At 37.3% G+C, this 27672-nt stretch overlaps 3 protein-coding genes and 1 pseudogene across 4 annotated transcripts; 3 read left to right on the top strand and 1 right to left on the bottom strand.

The window, feature by feature from the left end:
- Positions 1–2435: 2435 nt before the first annotated feature.
- On the top strand, positions 2436–6553 carry LOC126793753 (proteinaceous RNase P 2). Its single transcript, XM_050520372.1, has 6 exons — positions 2436–3420; positions 4114–4215; positions 4304–4479; positions 4710–4830; positions 5326–5394; positions 5890–6553. Exons 1-6 carry the CDS (start codon positions 2521–2523, stop codon positions 6130–6132), a joined length of 1611 nt encoding a protein of 536 aa, XP_050376329.1. The 5' UTR covers positions 2436–2520; the 3' UTR covers positions 6133–6553.
- An 856-nt stretch (positions 6554–7409) lies between these two features.
- Positions 7410–8305, top strand: LOC126795723 (putative disease resistance RPP13-like protein 1; annotated as a pseudogene).
- Positions 8306–18620: 10315 nt separating this feature from the next.
- LOC126794389 (uncharacterized) lies at positions 18621–21499 on the bottom strand. The gene is made up of 8 exons (XM_050521099.1): positions 21396–21499; positions 21081–21246; positions 20547–20637; positions 20398–20456; positions 19885–19945; positions 19650–19740; positions 19489–19565; positions 18621–19015 (listed from the first exon to the last, which is right to left on the bottom strand). The coding sequence occupies exons 1-8, from the start codon at positions 21421–21423 to the stop codon at positions 18899–18901; spliced, it is 690 nt and encodes a 229-aa protein (XP_050377056.1). The 5' UTR covers positions 21424–21499; the 3' UTR covers positions 18621–18898.
- Positions 21500–22403: 904 nt separating this feature from the next.
- Positions 22404–26053, top strand: LOC126794839 (uncharacterized). Of its 2 annotated transcripts, none has more exons than XM_050521623.1 (7): positions 22404–22452; positions 22564–22657; positions 23285–23811; positions 24404–24714; positions 24809–24865; positions 24963–25423; positions 25584–26053. In XM_050521623.1, the coding sequence occupies exons 3-7, from the start codon at positions 23387–23389 to the stop codon at positions 25842–25844; spliced, it is 1515 nt and encodes a 504-aa protein (XP_050377580.1). In that variant the 5' UTR covers positions 22404–22452; positions 22564–22657; positions 23285–23386; the 3' UTR covers positions 25845–26053. The 2 variants fall into 2 exon arrangements, with proteins under 2 accessions (XP_050377580.1, XP_050377579.1); XM_050521622.1 differs by having other exon boundaries at positions 24960–25423.
- The last annotated feature ends 1619 nt before the right edge of the window (positions 26054–27672 follow it).

The following is a 27672-nucleotide window of genomic DNA, read 5'->3' as shown; positions in this document are numbered from 1 at the left end:
TCCCTTTACCTTCAAATTATTGGAAATTTAGTGGCTGATACCCCAGCGGCATCCTTAAGCTGTCGATCATTTTCATGTAAGGTTTGGAGTAAGTGAGAGAGTCACGAGAATGACCTCCATATTGAGCCCGAATTGAGTTGGTGATGATGTCCTGCAATTGCTGGAGTGATGAGGAACCAAGCGAGTCGCCATCGTTCTTGGACATTTCTCTTTTTTCATTTACTTTGCTCCTGCCAGGAGACCCTTTGGTGGAGTTCTCATCATTGTGATCTTCCAACTTGCTATAGAGCTCAGCGATTTGCACATCCTTTTTTTCAACCGTTCGGGTGAGCTTTTCAACCATCTCCAACAGATTAGAGAGTTGCTCCTCGATAATGGATGTCCCCGTCACCAAGACCTGCGCATTATCAAAAGAGGATTCATGTGCCATAGAATGAAATTTATCGCCATCTTCTTTGGGACTTCCATTGTATGATGTCGTGCTTGATTCGTCATCAGAGAAAACGTCTTCCAGGATATGGCCATCACCATGAACAGGTAGAAGAGATTGCTTATTCCCACTTTGAGAGGCATGCTTTATTGCTCCCAGGTTTTTCAAGGTGATGACTGGTTGACGAGGCTTACTAGCAAGTGCCATAAATGTCGTAGGTTGAGCTCTAGCCACGCTCTGGGTGACAAGGGCAATCGGTTCACTCTTTGATTTGGAGGATGTTTGCTTGGACTTCTTGACCGGCTTGGCCTCTCTGCTTAACCTCACGGTTGTGGACTTGGATTTCGTCGGTGGAACGTCTTGGTTGTTCTTGGAAGCCATCACACAAACGAATTAGAAGATTTCTTCGGAGAAGAAGATGAGAGGCCAAAAATGTCCCACTGGGCGTGCCAATTTGTAGAACGCGAATTTGAAAACAAACTAGAATGCAAACACGTGTACAAATAAAAATGTGATTTATTAATAATCAAGCGCGGAGTTACAATTTTTGTGAACTCCTCTGATTCTATCTCCATATATGACTGGGCTCAAGGGTGACGTGCACTTGATCTTGAAAATTTGAGTTTGATTTGGATTTGGATTTGAATTTGATGAATAACGATCGATTTGGCAACTTGATGATTCTTCGTGAACTTGCGTTTGTGTTTGGATTTGATGAAGAACGATCGATTTGGCAGCTTGATGATTCTTCGTAGACTTGACTTTGGATTTGGATTTGATGAAGAACGATCGATTTGACAGCTTGATGATTCTTCGTGGACTTTGGAGACTTCGGGATTTGTTGAAAGTGATCTTACTCAAGTGATTTTCTCTCTTCTTCTCCCGTTCCCTCTCTTCATGTTGAAGGGGTTATTTATAGTGTCAAGTTTTCTATTTTGTAGAATATTTTAATAACACTACAATAATATATTTCTTTTAATTACATAATTAAATCAATATGTATTTTCTGATTAATTTAAAATTAGTTATTCTTATAACAAAATTAAACAAAAAATGATTGATTTAATTATAACCGTTAATGAATTTATTAATTTAATCAAATCTCCAATTAGCATTTCGAATCGTCAATGACATTCAATTTTACGATTTAAGTTGGAATCACGTAGCTTCGATTACGATTATCCGTTTATTTCGAATCGTCAATGACATTCAATTTTACGATTTAAGTTGGAATCACGTAGCTTCGATTACGATTATCCGTTTATGTGCTGACACGAGTTCTATTCGGATCCGCACTAACTTTGTTGATTTTTGAGTCACTGTGTGCAATTTTGTCTGGCTCTTGGTCGATTTAATCTTTTAATGAATATGATTTACTTCATTAAATTTCATGTATCTACACATATATGGTGATCTTCTAATTTTGATAGTGTTGATTATTTCACATGATAACATTTACATATCAAATGAAGTGAAGGATCCTCAAATGAAGGGGTTCATTGAGAAGTGTCTGGTTCCTGCACCAAGGAGATTTTCTGCAATGGAGCTCTTGAATGATCCATTTCTTGCGGCTGAAGATTCAAAGGAGCGTGGATCTTTTGCCATTGAAAAAAGCTCCGAATTGTCTGCCTCTTTGATTCGGGAGTTTCATGAGTCCACAGAGAACAATGGACTGAGATTAAGAGGGAAGAGAAACTCTGATAGTAGCATCCCAACTATTGTGTTTACCTTGAATGTTCGTCGCAGGAAGGAGAATATTGAGTTTGTTGTCAATCCTAACAATGTGAGTTTTGAATGATCTTCAGTATTGACCAAAAAAAAAAAAGATCTCCAGTAATGTTTAAATGAAATAAGTAGACCGTTGTTTGAACTTGAAAGACACTAGCGATATGGAACTGTATTTGTTTATGTGGGTGGAACAATGATCTTGTTAAACGACGTCGTTTTGTAAAGTTACATTAAGGGGAAAAAAACCCTCGTTTGGTTGAGTTCGTTCAGTCTCAGTTGCTCTTCCGCCGCACCAAAGCAGAGACTCAGGACCTCGTCTCTCAGTTCCTCTACTCCCGCCGGCCCAATTTCTTCGATTTCGTATGGGAACCCCTAGGAGGAAGAAGAAGCAGACCCCAGAGGCCCAGTTCCACTCTTCCCTCACATTGTGCTCAAAGAACAAGGACCTGACCACCGCAATCTCCCTCTACGACTCCGCCGTGTCGCAGAACACGCGGCTCAGCCAGCACCATTTCAACACCCTGCTCTACCTCTGCTCCAACTCCGTCGCCGACCCGGCCCTGAAGCAATCGGCGCTGGAATACGGCTTCCGGGTGTTCGATCACATGTCGGCGAGTGAGGTCCTTCCCAATGAGGCCACGATCACGGCCGTTGCTCGGCTGGCGGCGGCGGAGGGGGACGGGGACCGTGCTTTTGAGCTGGTGAAGGGTATGGCGGAGTACAATCTCGTGCCGAGGCTGCGCACTTGTGACCCGGGGCTGTTTTGCTTTTGTGACAAGTTGGAGGCGGAGAGGGCGTATGAGGTGGAGGAGTATATGAAGAAGGCGGGAGTGAGTTTGGAGGAGACCGAGATCGCGGCGTTGCTGAAGGTGAGCGCAGAGACGGGAAGAGGGGAGAGGGTTTATGAATATCTGCACAAGTTGAGGAATGCTGTGAGGTGTGCTAGTGAGCCGACGGCGAAGATTATTGAGGACTGGTATCGCGGTGGAAGGGCTAGTGAAGTGGGTGAGGAAGATTGGGACTTGGGTAGGGTGAGAGAGGCGGTTATGAGGAATGGAGGAGGCTGGCATGGGCAGGGGTGGATTGGGAAGGGGGATTGGGTTGTGCAGAGAGCCAATGTGGATTCTGAAACCAGGTGTTGCTCGTGCGGCCAGCATTTGGTTTGTGTTGACATTGATTGTGCAGAGACAGATAGGTTTGCACAGTCTGTTGCCGCTTTGGCAATGGAAAGGGAGGTCAAGTCGAATTTCAACGACTTTCAGGTGAGTTTCAACTTTCTTAGCGGTTCTGTTTGGTAATGTATGTTTATGTCTTGAGTGTGTCTTTATGTCTATCTAACAAGTTTTACTATAAGTAGTCTTATGGCGGTCTAGTTGTCTAAGAGTTGTGTTTGAAACCTATGAAAATGGTTACCTACTGTAATCCCAATTCAGATCATTAACTTGAAATTATATCTTACTGAAGGTTTGGCCTTGTGATCCTCTAGGGAACTTCATCATTCTGTTTCTCCCTTCTACAGCTAAGAAACCTCTGTTTCTAATGAAATCCTTATGTATTTGAAAATCTCTTAACACTCTCCAGCCCACTTTATTCATTCTCTCATTAAATGCATCTCTCTGCTGCACCATAAGTTGACTGCATATCCTTAATGTTTCTTACTATTCGAAGTTATGAAATCAATAGTGTAATTAGCGGGCATAAGCAGTAGATGGTTTTTTTTTTTCAATATGTATTGGTCGTGGCAGTTAGTTTCTTGACATGTGTTTATGAATAATGGTTCCACTTGTACAAATTTATCAAGTGAGTTAAATTAGTTGAGGGCAAGAAGAAAATTATGCAGCAACAGCTATGTTTTATCCACTTGCAAACTTTCATGAAAAATTAGTTTTAAAACATCCCATTCTTCTGTCTTCTGGTTTCTCATTTGTAATTTTCTTCCGCATATCAAATTAAAGGATTGGGTGGACAAACATGTTGATTATGAAGCTATTGTCGATGGAGCTAATATTGGGCTCTACCAGCAGAATTTTGCAGATGGTGGATTCAGTGTTCCGCAGGTTGCATAAACTTTTCATTTATGCTTCTTTCGTCTTATTGACCTTCAGTTCCACATAACTTGACATTATCATGTTCTACATTATGCAGCTTGATGCTGTTGTGAAAGAATTGTACAATAGAAGTGGAGAGAAATGGCCTCTTGTTGTCTTGCACAATAGACGTGTCAAGTCACTTGTGGAAAACCCCTCCCACAGAAAAGTGGTCGAGGAATGGTTGGATAAAGGTATTCTTTATACCACACCGGGTGGCTCGAATGATGACTGGTATGTACTTGCAATTCCGTACATTCTGAAACACATTTACTTGTTTCCTTAATCCTTGTTCAAGGGCCGTGCTCTTCTTATTTGTCAGTCTCTTGGTTGGGTTTCTTTCTATATCTGTTTTAAAAAAATGGTAATAATACTAGAATAAACAATCACTGTGGCTACTTGCAGATATTAACTATTTTGATGGAAATATTGATCTGTGGAATACTTTTTCTTCAATGACACAGGTATTGGCTATATGCTGCTGTGAAACTGAAGTGCTTGCTTGTGACAAATGATGAAATGCGAGATCATATATTTGAACTCCTTGGAAGCAGCTTCTTTCTTAAGTGGAAAGAGAGGCATCAAGTATGTTACTGCTAACTCATCATCTTAGAATTTGTTTGAAATTTCTATGTACTTGTTTGAGGCTTACTTAATATGAGTCCTTTTCAGTGTCACCAACATGTTATTGCTTTTATTGCACGAGTCATTATATATTGTAGCAAATCAAAGGCAAAGATAAAGTTTGGAGTTGTGCTACAGATTGTCCACAACATATTTTGTTCTAGGTCTAAATACATTACACGCAAAAAATCTTAGTTAGTTAATTCTTTTGCGGTCTACGAAAAGCTTTAAGCGACAGTCTCCCTTTTAAGTTTTCGCCTCCCATTTAACCACTCCATCCCCACTGTATTTCTGTATTGACCTTTTTTTGTAGAAAGTTCCCCTCTACCTATAAAATAATCAATCCAACTTGAGGAATATTTGTAAATTTATTTGTGGTCATATTATATTTTGATTTTAGTCTCTCTCTCTCTCTCTCTCTCTCTCTCTCTCTCATCTCGTTCATTTGGTTTTCAGGTACGGTATACTTTTGTTAAAGGCAATCTGAAACTTCAGATGCCACCACCATATTCCTCAGTGATCCAGGTACATTTCTTTATGTCATTGCAGTTACATCTGATTGCATGTTTCAAGTTCTAACTACAAATAGCACCAAACACTGTTCTGCACTTAGGACAAAATTGTCGGTTTTATAGAAATATGTAAGTCGTGAGAATCTAATATTTTATTAGATAGATAAAAATGAAGAGTTAAATAACTTGGACGTATACGTATCGTATCCCTAAAACTTATTGATTTGTTATAATTGCATTTAGGTAGTGTCAAAGTACAGATACTATTTGATGGTGCCTAATGATTAGTGTTGCTAGCCTTTGAAACTGCCAGATTGCTTAATGTGTGATCCAATTGATTTTGAACTAAAATGGTAAATCTGTAAGAAAATGATGGCCGTTCAAATTGTAATATCAAAGGCAAAACATGGGTTGATAATGTTTGAACGTTTAGTTTTGTTATTAGTGTTGTTAAGCCTGCTATAGTTATAGTTCTACTAAAGAGTATTGAGATGCCAATCGGTTTCAGGAATCAGAAAGTGGGTCATGGCATGTACCTGTAGCAGATGAGAGTTGTGAGGAGCCAGCAAGAACCTGGCTCTGCATTACCAGGCCAAGTGTCTCCAAAGCTTCTGGTGGACTTTTGCCATCTCAAAACACATTGGCAAACTCTTGCACCTCTCAGTTTGTTACCAGTCACAATGATAAATCCACAACTAAGACGGGTAAAAGAAAAGAGAGGTCCACATCTCCTTCCCACCTAATGACTTAAATCTTCTTCCTGCTTAGTATCAAATTTGCAGGCATGTTCCTTAGAATTCTAGCTTTGGGTTCATATCACCTGAGTAACGGCACGCTGGTCAGGAGAAGCAGGATGACCTAACAGCAGCCTTCAACTGCCTGCAACACACTCCAGTTTGACCTGTTAGTTTCTCTGATGTTGTAACATACTGCAACTTTTGTAGATACAGCTCATTCTTTATAGTCAGCTGAACAAAAAGAAAAAAAGAAAAAAAAAAAGAAATTGAAGCTTATGTGTTGAACTTTTGGCACTAATCTCTTTCTTCAACCTGTTGTGTTGATATGGGTGTTGCAATTAGGCCATTCATATTTGTCCTTAGTTATTCATCATGTAAGGATAACTATTCCTTGTGTCAGTTGCGTGCAATTTTGTTAAATAAAAATACTAGTAATTTTACAAATCCGATCGCATAGTTCATGGTTTAGGGTTGTAGTATGATTTGCGAGATTTGGGTATTATACACTCACCCAAATGTCAATCTGCGGTTGTCTTAAGCACTTAGTTTATGTTTCTTGGTATAAGAAATGATGGCATAAGTGAACACTGATGCTCGTTGTAACATGGAAATTGAGAAGACAATTTCTTTGTTTTAATCCTTACTGTTCTATCAAATCATCAATCTATTTGTTCTGAAGCTGTAACACTGAGTAGAAACAATGGCTCTGGAGGTCGTAAGTGGAGCTTTTCTCTCTGGTTTATTTTAGGAAATATTTCATAAGATGGCATCTCGGGAGGTCATGGGCTTTATTAAGGGGAAGAAGCAGACTAAAAGGTTGCTGAATAGGTTGGAGTTGATGCTGCCATCTGGTAATGTTGTTCTAGATGATGCTGAAGAGAAGCAGTTGAGTAACTCAGATGTGAAGGAGTGGCTGGACGAGCTTAAAGAGGCAGTCTTCGATGCTGAGGACCTGTTGAACGAGATCAAGGAAGATGCCATGAGGAAGTTGAAAGCTGAAGATTATCAAAGTAGCACAGCTGCACAAGTTACAACAACTTGTGTCGGTTTTCTTTCATGCTTTCGATGAGTCAGTAGACCATAAGATCGAGGAAATTCTTGAGAGGTTAGACTTCATTGCTAGCCAGAAAAATGCCCTCAATTCGAGTCTCAACCAGAGTGGTACTCCCTCCAAGTTCTTTGGTAGATTACTGGTATATACGGAAGGTATGAAGATAAGGAGACCATTGCTAGGTTGTTATTATCGAATGATGCTAGTGGCAATAATGTAGGGGTGATTCCCATCGTGGGAATGGGTGGGATTGGAAAGACCACCTTTGCTCAGCTCTTGTACAATGATGAAAGAGTGAAACAACATTTTGATCTCCAGGCATGGGTTTATGTTTCGGCAAGTTTCGATGTTAGAATAACACATACACTTTATGGGTCTGTTACTTCAAGCAATTGTGCCATCACAGATTAAATCTTCTCCAAGTTATTCTCAAGGAAGCTTTGATGGGGAAGAAGTTTCTCTTTGTTCTTGATGATATTTGGAACGAGAATTATATCCATTGGGATATCTTGAAATGTCCCTTCGAGTTTGGGGTGCATGGAAGTAGGATCTAGAAGTAATTGGGAAACAAATTGTTAAGAAATGTAAAGGTCTTCCTCTGGCTACAAAATCACTAGGTGGACTCTTGTGCTCTAAATTCAATCTGGAAGAATGGGAGAAGGTAGTGAAGGGTGATATATGGGAACTTGCGGATAAAGGGAGTACCATTTTGCCTGCTTTATGGCTAAGCTATTACTATTTTCCTGCACAACTCGAGCATTGTTTTGCTTATTGTTCAATATTTCCCATGGGTTATGTATTTGAAAGATTAGAATTGATGTTTCTGTGCATGGCTGAAGATCTGTTGCAAACCAAAAACAAGAAAACAATGGAAGAAATTGGAGATGAGTACTTTAATGAGCTAACGGCAAGGTCTTTTTTTCAAGAATCATCGACAGGTTCCGACGGTTTTACCATGCATAACCTTATCAATGATTTAGCAAAAGTTTGTATCTGGAAGCTTTTGCTTTAGGTTGGAGGAAGATGACAACTCGTTTGACACATTGGCCAAGACTCGTCACGTTGTAATGGCTTTGAGAATTTTGAGACTTTACGTGAAGCTAAATATCTGCGAACAATCCTACCGCCACAGCTGATAGAGCTATGGAGTGAAAGATTCCAGATGTCAATTATGGTTCTACATGATCTATTGCCAACATTACGATGCTTAAGAGTGCTGAACCTATCAAGGTATGATATCAAGGAGTTGCCTGATTCGATCAGTAACCTGAAACATCTAAGCTGAATTTGTCTTGGACTTCAATCCAAAAGCTACCTGATAGTGTGTACTTTGAGAAATTTGCAAATTTTGTTGTTGTCACATTGTGAAGCTCTTGCTCATTTGCCAGCGAAGTTGGGAAGACTGAAAACTTGCGCCATCTTGATATTGGAGATGTGGGAGGCACACATTTGGAGAAAAAAAATGCGACCAGATATGGGCAAATTGAAAGATCTCCAAATGTTAAGTGACTTTGCCACATACCAACCTATTGCAAGGAATGACATTCTGGTGTCAAAGAACCTTGAGCACTTGCATGGATCACTTCGAATTTCCGGGCTTGAAAATGTTGTGAATGCTTTTGAAGCCAGACTGGGAAAAGCCTCTGACTCGCTTAATCTTAGAGTCTCATAAACATAAAGTACTCAATAACCTCCAACCTCATACCAACTTGAATGAACTGACCATTCAAGACTACAGGGGAGCAAGGTTTCCAGGTTGGTTAGGAGATCATTCTTCCTCTATTTTAGTTCATTCATTATTGTGAATTGTACAAATTGTTCGTTCTTGCCAACATTGGGTCACCTACCCTACCTTACCCAGCTTCATGTTGATAGGTTGAATGAGGTGGTCTCTCTAGGTCGGAAAATCTATGGTAGCCATACCATTGTCATTAATCCATTACATAATCTAGAGCTTAATTCGTTGCATTGTCCACGACCAGATCGATTTTGATTCAAGCTCGAAGGATCATAATATTTTATGCTAATACATGATCTGGCCGGTAGTTTACTGAGTTGAAAAGGTTATGCAAAACTGATATTGGTACTAGTTCTTACAAGGATTCTGAAAAGTCTGCGAAAATTAGAAAGAGTTTATGTGAAAGTACCTAATATCAGAAGATGGGTAAGATCACTATAAGGCAAGATCTTGAAGCGAGCTCAGATGAGCTAGATTATTAATTTGCTTAGAACTCAAACATTGTTCAAATCTTTTGTCATGGCAACATGACCATACAATTACAATTCCAATTACAATTACTGATGAGTCGTCATCACATGAATAATTGAGCAGAGAAGAATATATATTAAGTATTCAAACACGATTACTCGTTATGTAATAATATGATTCTCCAAATTATCTCTTCAGCATAACATGTTTTCGAAGGCCAGGAACATGTGTTTTCGAGATGTAGTCTTCCCAATTAATGCATTTCGGATCAACTTGAACAGTTCTGCATCTTTGAATCTCTTGATTGCTATCATTTGCAACTCTTCTGAATTGGTGTCGTCAAAGCTGCAATTATAACAAGTAGTACATTGTAAGTAACTGTAAAATTCGACATTATATACATAATCAAGGAATTAACTTAAGAAAGATCACATACATGCCCTTGAATAACAGGTAGGGTTTGTATAGCTCTACCAAGCGCATCACCAATTTGAGTTTACGATCATAGTTCGCATACAGGTCTTGAAAATAGTGGCTAGATGCTTTATTCACCAACCTTAATCCCTTCAAATGAGAAACAAACAAAAAAAGAATTGAAGTACTAAATCTAAAGACTACACCTTTGAATACAATTTGAGCATAAATAGCTATTCAACCTTGGTAGTCGTATTATATATGAAGGAACATATATATCTGGAAACTTTGTTTCTGCAGTATTGTTGAACAGTTGAAGCTAGTTTTCTTTCATTTTCAGAAATGCAAACAGCTTTGTAAAGTGAAATCACTCTGAGGGATGAAATTAGGTATGTTTCTTAGTTCTTCTAAGAATACATTTCTTCTATATTCATATATATATATATATATATATATATATGTGTGTGTGTTTATGATTCTTGTGGTATGATCTTTATTCAGTATTGTTTGATGCATATAGGCTTTGCATCATTCCTTTCAATTGGTATCAGAGCAATAGGGTTTTCACAAAATCATGAATTGTATATTTGCAGTTCATTTTCATACTGGAAATGATTTTTTCATCTTCCTGTTAATTAAATTAAAAGGGCTTACAGTTTAATCCGCATTCATTAAAAGCCCTAATTCATCTGTTTTTAAGTTAAACCAAGCCCAAACCTGATATCAGCATTTATATGATAAAACAAAATAAAGGGAAAGGAAGAAAATTTCAGCGTCTTTTCTTTTTGGTTTTGATGCACACAAACTCTTGCATCTTCATATGCGTCTTCTTTTCTCTTGTTTCGGGTTCAATGAGATTAAAAATCTCAGTAGGGATTCAAGACCCATTTATTTAGGCACTCAATTCCTTGGAGAATTTTAGTTTTCATTTGGGTTTTGTGTGCATCATCCTCTTCTTTTGTACTTCTGTGTTTTTGGGGCTTACCCGATTGCAAATTGAGATGAATTCTCAGTTCAAGGGATTCAAAACCCCTGCTATAGAAGATGGTTTTCATTATGGGACGATTTTGGTATGTGATTTATTTTCATGCTTAGTTTTTAATTTTGGTGTTGTTGTTAGCAGAGGCAAAGGTATGTTTTCTCTGTAATCTAGATATTGTCGAAAACTTAAATTCTACATTGTGAGTTTGGTCATATGAAGAAGTGTTGGCATGTAGATACTGTATTCGTTGTGGTTGACGTGTGCTATGCATATATGTATGATCTTTGATGCATGAATTGGTTTGATCTGGAGGCTGGAAGTGGCATATATGAATATTGTTGCTTTTGTGTTATACTATGATTATTTGATTCTCCCAAATTTAATTTCAATTCAGATTCATAGTATGCAGCATTGGTAAATTCTATACAGTTGATGGTTTTCAGAAATTAAAGTGATTTTACCATTACAATTGTCTTTATAATCACATTGATACATAAATTTAACTATTTTGCACAAAGTAAGTTTTAAGGGACTGTTTTCAATGAATATGCAGTAATAAAAGACATAATATTGTGCTATGTTTTAAAAGTGAACTCCTTGTGTCTTCCAAAGAAGTTTTGAGTTTCAATTCTAAAATATATGCAGTGGTATAAGCATGAACAAGAACACTTAAGATCTTTTGAAACTTTTCTAATCCAAAGACTAGACTGTTTTAAAAATAAAAATAAAAGGTTTTTGTTCATGTTGTATACTAATACAGAAATTACAGAACATGAGGATTTTATGCCACAAAGGCATTATGTTTGTGTTGCTCCAGTTATAGATTTATGGAATAACTACAGTGATATTATAATGTATATATATAAATATATGATTTTGGTTTTTTGCTTGTTTTGGACATGCTTGAATTTTCTATATGTTTTTGGTTGCAGTAGCATAACACATAGGGAAAAACACTTACACTTTTTCTTTCATTTTATTTTTAAGCCTCACGACTCACTCTTCCATAGGGCTAATCGAAAACTTGAGTGGAAATAACTATAGAAAGTGGAAGGACCAACTAGAGTATTATCTTGCTATTCATAACATGGATTACTGTATGCGGGAGGAGAAACCCCTTTATGCCACACCTGATCCAGATGATGAGGATGATAAGTACTATCATTATGAGTGGAATAGGACTAATTATATGGTTAAGAAAGTTATCGAGTTCACCATGACTGATGTGGTTAGGGGGTCTATAGAGGAACCTGATGATGCAGTGACTTTTTTGGAATATATTGCTGAAAAATATAAGGCCAGCGAGAAAGCTGAGGCTGCTAGGTTGAACAAGAAATTTCATGAACTTAAGTATGGGGGAGCCGGAGGTGTGAGATATCATATCATGCAACTCATTGAGATAAATGGCAAACTCAAGGACATGCAGCTGAGATTTTCTGAGGATTTAGTTATCCATCAGGCTTTAGATTCACTCCCTAGTCCTTACAGTCATCTGAGAACAACCTACAATGCCCTAGAGTCTAAGTGGACCTTAAACAAACTCATATCTATTTGTGTGGATGAGGAAGAGAGAATTAAGGAGGCTAGACCAACTACTGCAGTTAATTTGGTTGAGAAAGCTAAGAAAAAGAAAAATAAGACTAAAGTAAAGAAGACTACCACCTTCAAGGCAACTAGCAAGCCTACAGACCCTAAAGTTGATAAGTCCTTCAAGTTCAAATGTTTTTTCTGTAAGAAGATTGGACATACTAAGAAGGAATGCAGTGGTTTTAAGGCCTGGATGGTGAAAAAAAGTGATTGTTTTCCTAATTCAGTCTTTTCTTTAGAAATAAATTTCTTGAATGTTAATACTCATACATATTGGTTGGATAGTGGTTCACCTATTCATATTACAACCTTTCTATAGGGTATCACAAAGAGGAGGGAGCCAAGAAGGAGTGAACAGAAAGTTCGAGTAGGAAATGGCCAAAGAGTTCATGTTAAGGCCATAGGAACCTTGAGAATCGACTTAGGTTTAGGAAAATTTATTTCTCTGGAAAATGTTCATGTTATTCCCTCTTTCAAGAGGAATTTGATTTCAGTAGGGCTTTTGGTTAGTTATGGTTTGAAACTTGTTATGAATCTTAGTGGAATAAAATTATATCAAGGTTCTGAATATATAGGTTGTGGTATGTTTTCAAATCATTATTTGAGATTGGATTGTTCTATCGTTGAACATGAAATACTTATAGTTGAGAATGATGAAAACATGAAATCAATGAATTCTATTACAGGTGTTAAGAGAACTTTGTTTAAGAATAATTCTGCTAATCTATGGCATAGGAGATTAGGCCATATCTCTAAACAAAGGCTTAAAACATTGGAAAAGAATAAAATTCTGCCTGTGTTGGATTATAGTGACTTGACTGATTGCATTGAGTGTTGTAAGGGAAAATTAACAAATGTCAGAAAAACTAAAGCTGTGAGAAGTACAAAACATTTATAACTCATTCACACTGACATTTGTGGTCCTTTTAAGCATAAAACTTTATGTGGAAATACATACTTTATCACATTCATTGATGATCATTCAAGATACTGTTACATTTATCTACTTTCAGAAAAAAACTCAAGCTTTGCAAGCCTTTAAGATATACAAAACAGAAGTGGAATTGCAACTTGGTATGAAGATAAAACAGTAAGATCAGATAGAGGAGGTGAATTTTATGGGAGGTTTACTAGTGCAGGCCAGTAAAAGGGACCATTTGCAATGTTTTTACAAGAATATGGCATTAAAGCACATTACACTACCCCATATAATCTAACTCAGAATGGGGTTGCAGAAAGAAAGAATAGAACCTTATTGACTATAGTTAGATCAATGATGTGTACTTCAGGCTTACCAATTTATTTGTGGGGTGAAGCTCTTAAAACTGCAAATTATATTTGCAATAGATCACCCTCAAAATCAGTTGAAACAACACCATTTGAGCTATGGTGTGGTAGGCAGCCTAGCCTACATCACTGCCATGTATGGGGGTGCAAGGCTGAGGCTAAAATTCCAGACCAGTTAAGAGATAAATTAGGCACAAATTCATTGAGTTGTCATTTTTTAGGTTATTGTGATAAATCTAAAGGGTATAGATTTTATACACCTCAAAACAAAACCAAAATTTATGAAACCAGTAATGCAAAATTTATGGATGAAGTTTGTTTCAATTCAAGCTTCGAGGATTTAACCTTAGAACTTGAGGAACTGATTGATAATGAGGCTTTAGTTAATGTCTTACCCTTAACTACAGACACACAAATGACACCATATTTTAGCTAAAATCCAAACACAGCTGCAGCTGTAGTTCCTGAACCTCAAGTAGATAACATAGTTCCAGAACAAGAACAAGCTGAAAACTTAGTTGAGGAAAATTTAGCAATACAAGAAGAAGAAATTCATAGCCCTGGGAACCTAGAAAACCCTCAAGTCATGGAAAATGCAGAAAACTTTGAGCCTAGAAGATCCACTAGGGTAAGGAAACCAGTTTATGGGGTAGACAGTCAATATCATGTTTATCTGCAAGAAACTGAAGATGTTCTAGCTGAACAGAGTGATCCATTGAGTTACAAACAAGCACAAGAGAGTGAAGAGAGCTATGAGTGGTTTAAGGCCATGGAAGAGGATATAGGGTCTATGTCCAAGAATAAAGTATGGGAACTTGTCAAACCAGTTGAAAAACAAAAGGCAATAGGATGTAAATGGGTGTTTAAGACCAAAAGAGATGGTAGTGGTAATATAGAGAGGCATAAAGCTAGGCTAGTAGCTAAGGGATTTACTCAAAAAAAAAGGCATAGATTATAATGAAACTTTTTCTCCTGTCTCAACTAAAGATTTATTCAGAATTATAATGGCACTAATTGCCCATTATAACATGGAATTACACCAAATGGATGTAAAAACTGCATTTTTGAATGGAGAATTAGATGAAGTAATTTATATGAAGCAGCCTGAGGGTTTTGTAGAACCAGGGAAAGAAAATTATGTTTGCAAACTTAAGATATGGTTTGAAACAGGCCTCTAGACAATGGTACAAAAAATTTGATTCAGTGGTATCATCTTTTGGTTTTGAGGAAAACATTGTTGATGAATGTGTTTATATTAAGATTGCAAAAGATGATTTTATTTTTCTGATTTTATATGTTGATGACATTCTCTTAGCAAGTACTAGTGTTAAGTTGCTTAAAGAAACTAAGTCTTTTCTATCAAATAATTTTGACATGAAATATTTAGGAGAAGCTTCTTATGTTTTGGGAATTGAAATTAAGATGGATAGGAAACTAGGACTTCTCGAATTATCTCAACAAACCTACATTCAGAAAGTACTTAAGAGGTTTGGCATGGAAACATGTACTGCAGGGGAAGCTCCTATGTCTAAAGGTGATAAACTGTCTAAAATTTCTAAAAATGGGGGGAAGATGACTGCTATGGATAGCAAACCATATGCTAGACTAGTAGGTAGTCTCATGTATGCCCAGGTTTGCACTAGACCTGACTTAGCATTTTCAGTTGGAATTTTGTCCAGATTTCAATCTAATCCTTCTTTAGAACACTGGACTGTAGGGAAGAAAGTTCTTAGGTACCTTCAGAAAACAAAATCTCACATGTTAGTTTATAGACAAGTCAAAAATTTGGAACTAATGGGCTATACTGATTCAGACTTTGCTAGAAATTTTCTTAAATCTAAGAAATCCACTTCATGCTATGTTTTTATGCTTGTTGGATGGGCTGTGGCATAGAAAACCATGAAACAATCAATTATTACCACCTCCACTATGCAGGCTGAATACATAGCAGTGCATGAGGGCATGTGTAAGGCTCTTTGGATGAGGAATTTCTTGATTTATACTGATGTTTTAAGTGGATTAGTTTCACATGCTGTGAAAATATTATGTGACAATGAAGCTGCAGTATGCTTTAGTAAAAACAGTAAGAGGTCTACAAATTCCAAACACATTGATTTGAAATATTATGATGTGAGAAAGAGGGTTAAGAAGGGTGAAGTGATAGTTTTGGACATAGGCACTGATTCTCAATTAGCAGATCCATTCACCAAAGCATTAGCCATATCTTGTTTCCAGAGGCATGTGAAGAACATGGGTGTGCTGGAAGATTTATATGCATGAGCTCAGTGGGAGCTTCTAGCAGTTTTTCATTTCAGTTCATTTAGTGTAATATGTTGTTTTTCCAAGTTGTAATTTTTGATTCAATAAACACTTGCTTATTGCAAGATGCTTAATAAAATCTCGAGGTATTTCAGTTCAAACTCCATTTTATATCCTTGAATCTTAAATTTACAGTTATGTGTTATAATCAAATCATTTTTATATAGTTACATATGTATATACCAATGCAGTACATAATATCATTCAGTAAATCATTTACCATACAGTTCAGTTTCAGTTTCACTACAGGTAAATTTTTTTTGCAAGTTTTGATTGAATTCAAATATTTGCAGGACTGTGAGTTTTTGGTGCATCAGATAGATATAATTACCAAATACATGCTCACCTTATCATTTGGCTTATGTGATCTTAGTGTTTGACATTAGTGGTCTCTAATCATCTTGGTTTGTAATCAAACATGGTTCTTGATTCTATGTCAGATGCTATGTATTGACTAAGCTGTTTTTAAAGTCTATTAGTTACATTTGCTTCAGCGCGCATTTCAGTTGTTAATTGTTTAGTATTGCAGCTTCCTAGCATAAATAGATTATATGAGTCCAGTGGGAGATTGTAAAAACAATATTGGACTTAATATTATCTGTTAGGAATATATTAACTCAGCTGTATTTCATTAGTCCAATTAACTTGAAGTAGATGAGTTACTAGGACTGTAGTAGCTTGTGGAGATTATATCTCTCTACAAGATCAGAGGACTTTAACCAATTAATTATCTGATTAATATACATGTATAATAATAAGATTATATCTTCTATTCTGTTAAGATTACAGCTGATCTAGGACTCCTTATGGGGTGAGTCTCTAGTTCAGAATATGCCAATATATAAGGAGATAAAGTCCCTGTACTCAACACCTCTTGTTCCGAGCATTAAGTCGCAGTCCCATTCTGTTGCTTGGTGTTGAGGTACAAAAGACCTTCTCTCTATTACTAATCATTCTACTTAGTGTGTAGTTGTTCCATTTCAACATGTTTGGATCTGTTGAAGGTGAAAGGAGAGGGATGAAATTATGTATGTTTCTTAGTTTTTCTAAGAATACATTTCTTCTGTATTCATATATATATATATATATATATATGTTTATGATTCTTGTGGAATGATCTTTATTCAGTATTATTTGATGCATATAGGCCCTGCATCATTCCTTTCAATTACCGGCTATCAGTGTGTGTCAGTTATCATTTTTGCTTTCTGCCCTTAATTCCTATCAAGAAGAAGAAGCAGAAAGGGAACAAACAAACCTGCAAAGGTAGCATGTACATGTGAAAGCTAGCCACCGCAATCTCCCTCTATGACTCCGCTGTACAAGGACCCAACGTCATTCGTTTTCCATGATACAACGCATAACGAATCATTGCTATACAAATTTTGTATCCGACTGTTACCAAATCTGAAGGGAAAAAAAAATTAGAAGTTGAACTTGTAGTACCATATATGTACATGACAACACACGTACTAACACTCATACATTATTTCAATGGTTCGAAACTAAATTAGGTAACGTGCATTGTATTTTATTAAATTTTTAGGGATTACCATAGTAGTATAGTACTAATTTTGCAATAGATGGTGAAAAATCTTAATTTTATTTCTAAACATGACTAAACTTTGTCATATATTTAGTAATTGTCTGAACAAGGGGGGCCAAGATGTGGAACTAATGACTTTTCCTTGTTAAATTCAGTCTTTATACCCATAATTTACTGCATGGTATGGTATAATCAATGGGGGTTGGGGGGGGGGGGGGGGGGGGGGGGGCATAGAACCTTATGGCCCTGTGCTAGCTCCGCCCCTGCATAGAACGAATTATAGAGAGAATAGATCTGAGATGTGTTTGGACTAGTGAGAAAGTCTAGTGAGTCACTGCAACAATCCCAAACCCATAGTTTTTTTTTTTGGATTCAAAAACCAATCCCAAACCCATAGTTATTTATAGTTTTAAACCCTCCGCACCAAAAACTGCCGGTTATTTCTTTCTTTCCAAACCCCCCCCCCCCCCCCCCCCCCCCCCAAACACGGTTTCCTTGATTCGCACAGCTTCAAAACCCAATTGAAGTTAATCAAATTCGTCTCTGCTCTCCCTGATTAGCTGCTTCAATCAAACTTTCACTATCAATCTTGATTTGGAAAATCCCCCCAATTTCATTTCGGTTTTATAGTAATGCTTATCGATTTGTTAGTCTCCACACACCAATCCACTAATTGATTCAAATTCCGGGTTTTATGTTAGGGTTTACGTAAGATGAAATGATTGTGTGATATCGTTGTATAATTCGAACATGGTAAGGGGAGCAAAGAGATTGATTAAATGAGTCTTCTTCTTTTTTCATTGTTTCCATGTTTGTAAAAACTTTACCGTGACAATGAAGCAAGCACAAGAAATTATAGGAAGCTTCCACAAGTATAGGCATTTTTGATGCCGCTATTGAAATAGCCCTTCTGGCTATATTTTCTGCCACTCCGCTCATGTCATAAAGTATTCTGCCAAGGAAAAGTAGTAAACTTTTCATCTTTAACAAGGACAGGTAGCTAGGAAGAGTTGGGAAGTAAATTTCTCACTCTCCATATTGTTTAAACCGGACAATATTTCGTTAATGATATCAGCATCACAATGTAACCTGTAAAACTCCATATACTACCCATCAGATTAGTATAGTAATTTAGAAGCACACAAATCCGATATTTCTTGTAATAACTAGCAACTAAAACTATTACAAGATCCCGATAATACATAGGCCAACTCATATGCACTGAAAAGCCAGAGCAATAAGTTATAAAGTCCGACCAAAATAATAAACCCAGGTCAAAAATGGCCAAAGGAAGCACCATTACATATCATAGTCGAGCAAACACATCATTCCTCACAACTGCTCCCATTTGCCTTCCTGTAAATTACATACCACTCGGATATGATCTATGAGGATTCTACACCCGAGTCACTTGGTCCGGGAACATAGAGTTCAAATTCACCAGGGCTCCATCTGCAAATTAAGTGGAGTCGGAAGGTAGCTGTCTTGGATCCCAACAAACGCTGTATACAAATTACCATCATTCCACATTAGTTTCTCCAATATCAAACAAATTAGTAAAAAAATCACGGCAATAGCCACACCAAGAACAGTTGTGAATTAAATCACGACATCCAATTCATTGGCCAAGAAACATAAAGCAAAACCTATATGAGGAAATTTTTTTGATGTACTTGAACCTTTATAAAAAAGGACAGGCAGTAATAAGATGAGGCACATGCTGAAACTTTACATTGGCCAATCAATCAGAGCAACCCCTTTTGATGGATAAGCCAATGCAAAAGAGTACAGAGCGCACAAGACTATGAACACTAATGGGCACGATATGCAAACAAAGCCTTACAAGTGAACAAGAATTGAAGACTGCCAAAAACATCATTGACCAATAAGGATACAAATTATCCTTTTGACGCAGGGAACCCAAGAGGACACGATATAACTTCATAGTCAAAGCAATTTGAGCATGAGAACAAACCAGAATACGAGCCGACTCAGGTGACAAAGGCTTTCCTTCCTCACAAACAACGAAGTCTGCAACAAGCTCCACAACACCTGCAAGCAGAAAAACGAAAATGGTTAATAATTAGTCTACTGTTACATGCAAACAAGGACTAGCAAATAAAATCAGATAGGCACCTTTGTTCAAACGAACAGGCATCCCTTGTTTTCGTAGAAATGGCTCCATCTCATGACTGAATTGCTCCAAAGGACCTTCCTGAAGCTCGACCTGAAATATGCGATTCAACACTCAGTTTAAGAGATAATTCTGGGATAATTTAATGCTATCAAGTGGAGTAGTTCCAAGCCTGACACCGGATCAAATTGTATGCCTGCTCTGATCTACTTAATTTACAAACAAAAAATAACTAACCTTCTCTGTTGCAATGCTTCCTGTTCTTGCGAAGTCATATTCCTCATATTCATTAAACAGCCTGGACGAAAAATTAAGCATTAAGTAATATAAATAAGAATATAGGGGAACATTGAATGAAATTATATGAAAGTTTGAGAGAAACATGAGCACAGGATTCAATTTTTAGATCTTAGTACAACTTGAGTCGCCCCTAGCTGATCAGAGGATCTATGTATTGAAAATTATAAAAGTACTGTAGTTCTTCACCATGTCACCATGTTTTAGTTGAATATAGCTTGCGTTTTTTTTAACTTGGACCTATGGAGCATTAAGTTCATACAATCCCAGCAACTCCTCAATCACATTGTTCAATATTACAAAATGCCTGAACTTTTAATTTTGTTATACATGAAAGTAAGCTACAAACAGGGGAAAAGGTAACAGAGAAGATCTACTATACAGCAGTCACATAATCAAAAATCAAAACAAAACTAAATGACGTTCACAGAAGAGCGAAGCCTAAATTCCTACCTTTCAACCTCTTCCTTTGGCAGATTGGTAAAGCAAAGTCCTGCATTTCCATGGAGCACCTACGGAGGATCAAAAAACAATAATAAGAAAACAATTGCAACCAATTTAAACAAGGAAATTAAAATATATTAGCTGCACAACAGTCTCACCTCAGAAACTTTGTGAAGGCCGGTTTTGATCTCATCAGATTCAGACCGGCCAAGAGCAATTTGCATGACTTTGTTGGAACCAAGAAAAAATCTGAGCAGACCGAAAACCAAAAATGAGACACATCATCACATTGAAGGCTCCATGAACAAGACATTCTAGAGAATGTAAGAATCAGACTTCCACAAAATTAACTTTAAAGTAGAGGGCTTGAAATGGAAAGAGGACGCCCAACTTGATTATGAAGAAACACTAAAATCCCATCAGGGTAAAATGCCATTACACGTAATGCTGTTGATACATGAATGGGAGTAACTCAGACGTAAAGCATTCCCTCAAAACTATAACTTTGACGGTCATATACTCATACAGTTATAATCAAACAGATACGAGAGTGCAGACAGGCAAAGTCAATTGAACCAGAATACCATGTGATCAACCCAAAAGATACAACTCCCCAAAGTCAATTCCAGTATGAAACTGACTGCAAAATAACAGGTTTTAGCAAATGGGTCGACACAAAAAATGGAACTTGCCTGCTGGTTGATTTGAGCTGGTCTCTGAACTCCTTGAACTTGAGATTGCGCATGTTCTCGAAAGAGAACACATACACCGAGTTGTAAACTTCAGCTGCCTGTTTAATCGTGTTCACTACAGCTTCCTTATGCTCCCTTCCCTTCCTTTTTGTCTTGGACAATGTAACTGCACACAAAACCATCCAAACAAGTCAGAACAAACATGAGAACCCAAGTTCATGTTCATAGTTGCTGAGTTGAAAAAAACAGAACAAGTTGAAGCTATCATATAGAGATTCTATGAATTGTTGTAGAACAGTAGAAGTTGTATCAAACCTGGTCTATCGCGCTTAGACTTGGGCATGGTGTTTTAGGGTATGGGGCGGCTTCTGGGTTGAGCTCTGTGCTTAGCTTTCTGCTTTGTTTCGACTACGAGCGGCAAAAGGAGTTTGCTACAACGTGGCGACTAGGGTTTTAACTGAAAACCCCAACGAAGACGGGTCGGGTAGAACGGGTCGGCAAAACATCTTTGACTTTAGGCCCAAATGAAAAATTAATTATCAGCAGCTCAGGTTCATTAAATGTTCATATTCTTATGCACATAAAAACTGTCAACCTATGCATCAACCTTTACTCTGGTCTAAAATTGTAGTTGAAACCAGGAAGACTCAAAAAAAAGAAAGACCATTTGAACAAAAACCCCTCTTTCTTTCTCTCCCTATAACGAGAATACCCAACAATATCAGAACCTTTTGCGAGCCATCATGATTTTATTTCCCCACCATCGATCTCTTGTGCCAGATAACCCTAAAAGAAGACAATATAGCACCAGCAGCGGAGCCAAAGACTACATATCAACATATGAATTATGAAGGGTGCCACTCTATGTGATTTTTTTCTACCATAATCTCATTAAACTGTTATGTATATATAGAAGAGTTACAAAGAGGACAATGGTTTGGGGGGGGGGGTACGAGATATTACAGTCTTTACAACAAGTGAACAATTGAGTTAAACTAATGCGACAACTCAATAAGATGGTCCATTTAAAAACAATATATACTACGCAAAATGTTTTCAAATAAAATCGTCTTAAAAATAAATTTCTACCTAGGGGCTAGGGTTTTATAAAAATTGAACGTTTTACAAATTTGAAGTCATTGATATGTATTTTTGTCTCCAATTTCTTAAGACTTGTGTCCGATCGATGTCTTTCCCTCTACTTATTCAAAATCCAAGAAAAATATTTTAAAAAAAAACCAAGAAAACACTCAATTTTCATTAAAAAAAAGAAGAAAAAAAAACCCAAATAGTATATAAGGCAAGTAGAGTGAGAGTCGCGCTTAGGCCGCCAAAGCTTAAACAGTTTCCCTACTCCCTCACTCTCTCTCAGGTATGAAGGAACCTTCAATTTTGCATGGACCCTTCGTTTCTTCAATGATATCATGATTATGCTTCTCAATTTCTGATCTTTTTCTATGTCCTGGAATTTTTTACTTCACAGTCTCAGTTGAAAGCAAAGTTTGATGAGAAACGCAGGAACTGGTCTGAGCTAGACCACCCAATTTGGAATGACCCTTCAGCCACCACCAATCCAGGTATCTTCTAAACATGAACTCTTGCTTGTGTCCATGAGCTCATTATCAACGTTTAGAATCCGACAACCTTAAGTTACTTCTGTCTTTACCAAGTTTAGAACTCAAATTTCATAGGCGACAAAATGATTTAGTCTTATAATAATACAGAGGACAATGTTTGAGTGGCTTAACACAAGGAACACTTGAAACTGAAGTGATTTGCAAACTCCTGTTGGTCATTCTGTTATGAATTTCTGGGTTACATAAACAGATGCATAAATGACTTCCAAACTAGTTTATATCTGATTTAGCAATCATTTCAATGCTTAACCTTAGCTATTTCATAGATTCTTCTTCTCTCTAATTCATTAACTTCAGTTACTGAATCGACTAATAACATGTCATTTATAGTTGGGCAATCATTTATGCATTCTTCCCGGCATAAGTGTGAGATGTACCCACAATATGTCCACTGTCACCTAGTAGAATGCATTCAGTTGCTACAGCTGAATGTTCATTGTAGTATACAGTAATATAATTCGGGGTTCATACCTTTGTATTGTTGTTTCTTTCCCACATTAAAACTAGAATGACTCTAGAATTCATTAGATTTTGGATTGAATATCAAATTTTTATGTTGACTTTTAGGACTCTGGCACACTTGCAAGCATGAACTGGTTGAAAGCCGGAGGGAATGTTTTGTAGCAATATTAATCAATAAAAACAGACTGATTCTTGAAATCTCCTGCTATGGCACCTGCCCAACCTTGTACAGAGATTGACCAAGACTGTGAATCATGTATCACCCCAAAAGAACTCAATACAGAGAACAGACGTTCCCTAGAAATTTCTTATTTGAAGGACAAAGCGCGCGCGAGTAACCATGATTACACTTCCATTATGATGAAAGCTGTTCAGAATAGAAAAGACGAGGCTTTAATGTGTATTGCAGATGTTGATGTTGACATAATCGAATCCCGAAATGATCATAACCACTGCTTGCCGGCTGAAACGGAAGACCCAGATGCAACTGAATACTCAAGCTCCTTTGCTGAGACTGTCTCTGACACTGAGAATTTTTGTGGATTTAGTGAAGGTGAAGTGGAATCCCAGTTCTTCCCGCAAAATGGTTTGACGTCTCCTTTTGATGCATTTAGTAGTGCATTTCAAATGAGGTGTGTCATGGTTCTTACTGCATCTTGGTCTTTATCAATCTTATTTAGCGTCTAAATAAACATTTCTAATATAATTTTCTGTCTGCTAACTTTTAATGCATGTGTAGCTGTTATTTTATTGTATGTTACAAGCTGTTACATGTATCCTTGTGAAACATAACTAAAACACAGTAAACACTACTAGAAATAATATTAGTGAAGCTTTAGCACAAACAGTTGGTCTTTGTACTGTCTTGTAGAGTGGTAATCTACATTGTATGTTTAATTCTATCAGGCTAAAGAATATCTGAGTTGGTCTGATTGTTAACGATACATATATAAATGAGTGTTTGATGAAAAAAGACCGCTAAGCATACATAAATAACTGTGTACGCTAGAACGGACATAACCTTCACTTTCCTTACAGAGTGATGCCTACTTAGTTGATGATCATTAGAATGAGAGGGAGGGAAAAGAAAGCAAAAGCGAATTCCGTCTCCCATTGCTTGATTTTATTTTCTAGTAAATTGATTGATTGAGTTTCGTCTTATTTAGTCTTATTTCGACTAATCTCAGTCAACTTACTATCCAACTGCCTGTATTTCTATTTCAGGAAGAAGAAGTTGACAAATCACTGGAGGACCTTTATTCGTCCTGTGATGTGGCGTTGCAAATGGATGGAATTGAGAATTAAAGAAATTGAATCCCAAGAATTGAATTATTCCCAAGCGCTTGCAGCATATGATCAAAGAAAACATTCAGCATTTGATCAAATTATATTGGAAGAATCTGGTTCAAAGTCATTGCCATTTTCTAGTCAGTCCCTGCAAAACAAATCTGCAAAGCGGAGGAAACGCAAGAAAATTGAAGAGACGACTGATATTGCATCGTATATGTCACGTCATAACGTGTTTTCCTATTTTGGTTGGTGCTTCATCTTTATAGTAATTCACTATATTGTTCATTTAGTCAACTCTACGTCCACAAGGGTTTCTGACTTAACATTGTATGTTTACAGAAAATAAGGGATCTGATCCTGATAGCATATCTCTGGCTGACGAATTTAGTAATGCAGGTACTAGTTTTTCCCTTGTGTTGTTCTTCCTGTTGTTCAATTGTTTTCCCCAATAATTACCCAAAACTTATTTTGCCATTGTCGTGGGGGGTAGTAGTCACAGAACACACTGCTGATCACAACGATAAGCTAAGCACAGCTGATGAGTGGTCGCTCCTTGAGTTTCGAGATGGTGATAAGTCCCTTGAGCATGTCCTGTGGAAAATCGAGACACTGCACTCTTGGGTTCACAAGCTGAAGAATCAAGTTGATCTGGTGATGCCCAAAACTGCTGCTATCTTTTCTTCCTCTGAAAATCTGAGCATTCTTGTACCCTGTGATGGACAGAACAGCTCTGCCCATAGTCCTGCTTTTTCTGCTGGCAATGGAGACAGACCATATGCTACAACTCAGCAAAATTCAGAGTTCAATATTGGAGATCTGGTAATGCCTGAAAGTGTAGTTTCCAGTTTCGGGGAGGCTGTTGCTGCTCCTGATATCATAGAAAGCTCTGTGGGACTACTGTCGGCTACCGATGCCATTTTCCATCATCCGCAGTTTAGTGAATCAAGTGAAGATGTAAGCATTTTACGGAAAATAGATTATCATTCCCACCTCATAACATTTCCCCCCTCCTATGAAACTAATTGAAGAAAAAAAAATGTAAAAAGGGAACCTAAGATGGATATGGGTGAAACCTCATTATTTGGCTAATTTGAAAAATTTCTTGTATTTACAGATTGTGGATAATGTCTTGATACATAATGCGGCACAAGGAAAGAAGCTTCTTATCCAACGGAGGAGTGGCGAACTCAAAGAGAACCATCAGCAGCCAGCAGAGGAAGGCAAACATGGTCCTTCTGTGACTCCTTCATCAACTGTTGAATCATGTTTAGGTTTAGAAGTTAATTTTCCAAGAAACAAGAGAACAAAAGGGGAGCGAAGAACTGGTTCAGATATTTGGAGCAAGAAATGCTCCAGCGAGCCTGGTAGCCAATGAGACATCCTGCTTTGCTGCTTCAGGATATGTATGGAGTTCTTTCCTGTAGTCTTTCACATAAGTTGATACACACATGTCTGTTTACAGTCGGTGTTAAATTTAATGATTCCTAGATTTAGGATGCCAGTGGAGTCTTCAAACTGATCATTATAGCTGACGTTTTCAAAGTGTTCAGCATTTGCGGTTCCATTGAGCTAAAAGAAATTTGCAGGTACAAATTATTCCACTGTTGGGACTAATCTGGCTTCTTTTTTTTGGTCGGTCTAATTTGTTTTTTTTTAATCTCCAGTTTTACTCTATTTTGAAGTTGGGACTTCAATCCAACTCACTAATTCCTGTTGTGGAAGAAAATTGACGAATGACCACCCAGGAGATCTACTGAACGATATTCTACCCAGCTATTTACAGATTTTACCCCATTTTCAATCAAAAGCCTCTCACTTCAAATCAATTTGTCTTGCAGGAGCTATATAACCCTTCTCAGTTCAAATCAAACGTCTTTGACACTACAACCTGGACTTCAACTGACAACTGTGGTAAAATTTTATTGGAAAGTTTCAGATCAGGGAAGATATTATACAACGATCACTTGCTAAAGAGCATTTGTGGTTAACAATTCCCACAAGGATAAAGTTGATGACCCTATTCTGCCACAAGATTGGCCAATAAGTTATCGTCTTTGAAAACATACTTGAAATCAATATTTAAGAACCACTAAGCTGGAGAAACGCTATACTGAACGAGAAACTTGATCCTCCAAAACACTTGATTTACACTAAAGACTCCTCGTTTCATAATACAAGTACAATATGCGCAATTGCATAATAGTGAAACAAGAGCGGTATAAATGCAACTTTGTGTGACGATTTTACTGCATTTTAAATGTTTTAAAATGACTGTAATTTGAATTTCAAATTTGATTTGACTAAAAACAATTGAATTAGGGGAACGATTAGAATCTTGTTAAGAGTGGACAGGTGGCACAATTTCCCCAAAGAAAAGGTTCGGTTGTAAAAGGGCCATCCATTAATGAGCCTCATTTCAGTTTTAAGTTCTAAGCTTCTGAGATTCAAATTTGTTAAGAGTGGACAGGTGGCACAATTACCGCCGTTGCTCGCCACCCCGAGGTAAAATCATCAAGCTTTCCCCTTTCTTTTCCTTTGTTTCATTCATCCTCGGTGGTAATCGGTTTCACAATTCCACTAAATAGCTCACACTGAGTACATTCGATTTCACACCTAGGGTTTTGATTATGTTTTATCTTGATTTAAGTTCAGTTATGTTCGCGGCGGTGGGTTTCGGATGTTACATTGGTTGGATTCGATCATTATTTTGACCCTCGGTAAATTTACGAGGAGAAAAACCCAGTAATTTTGAGCCATGGTGAAATTCCAATTTGAACTATTGTTGCTCCCTCTTTGTTTTTTGGGGTTTGAGGAACCATGTTTGATTGGGTTTCATGCTCTTCAAATTCTGAGGGGCTTCTTCTCTCGTTATTATTGTTACAAAGTAGTAACAATTGTATTAAGGTTGCCTTTTGACCCTATCGAAATCAGTCGGAAATTGTCCCTTAAAAGTTGCCTCCCAGATTTATACCATGCTGAAAATTTGTTGCCATACGAGTCGGAATTTCAACACACAATTGATTATGATCCCCAACACTTGCACTAGTGTTGGGGGAGGATATTCAAAGTGTTGCTTGTCAGTTTATGATAATGAAAAAATATATTTCCACTCAAGTGATTTTTGCCCAACTTGAGTTCGCGATATACAAGTCATTGAGCGCGTATTGATACTGCTGAGATTTGCTGCCTTCTAAGTTCATGTT

This window comes from Argentina anserina, chromosome 5 (assembly GCF_933775445.1).
Source record: "Argentina anserina chromosome 5, drPotAnse1.1, whole genome shotgun sequence".
Taxonomy (NCBI): Eukaryota; Viridiplantae; Streptophyta; class Magnoliopsida; order Rosales; family Rosaceae; genus Argentina; species Argentina anserina.
Note: the sequence above shows the minus strand (reverse complement) of the source record. Positions and strands in the feature narration are given on the sequence as shown.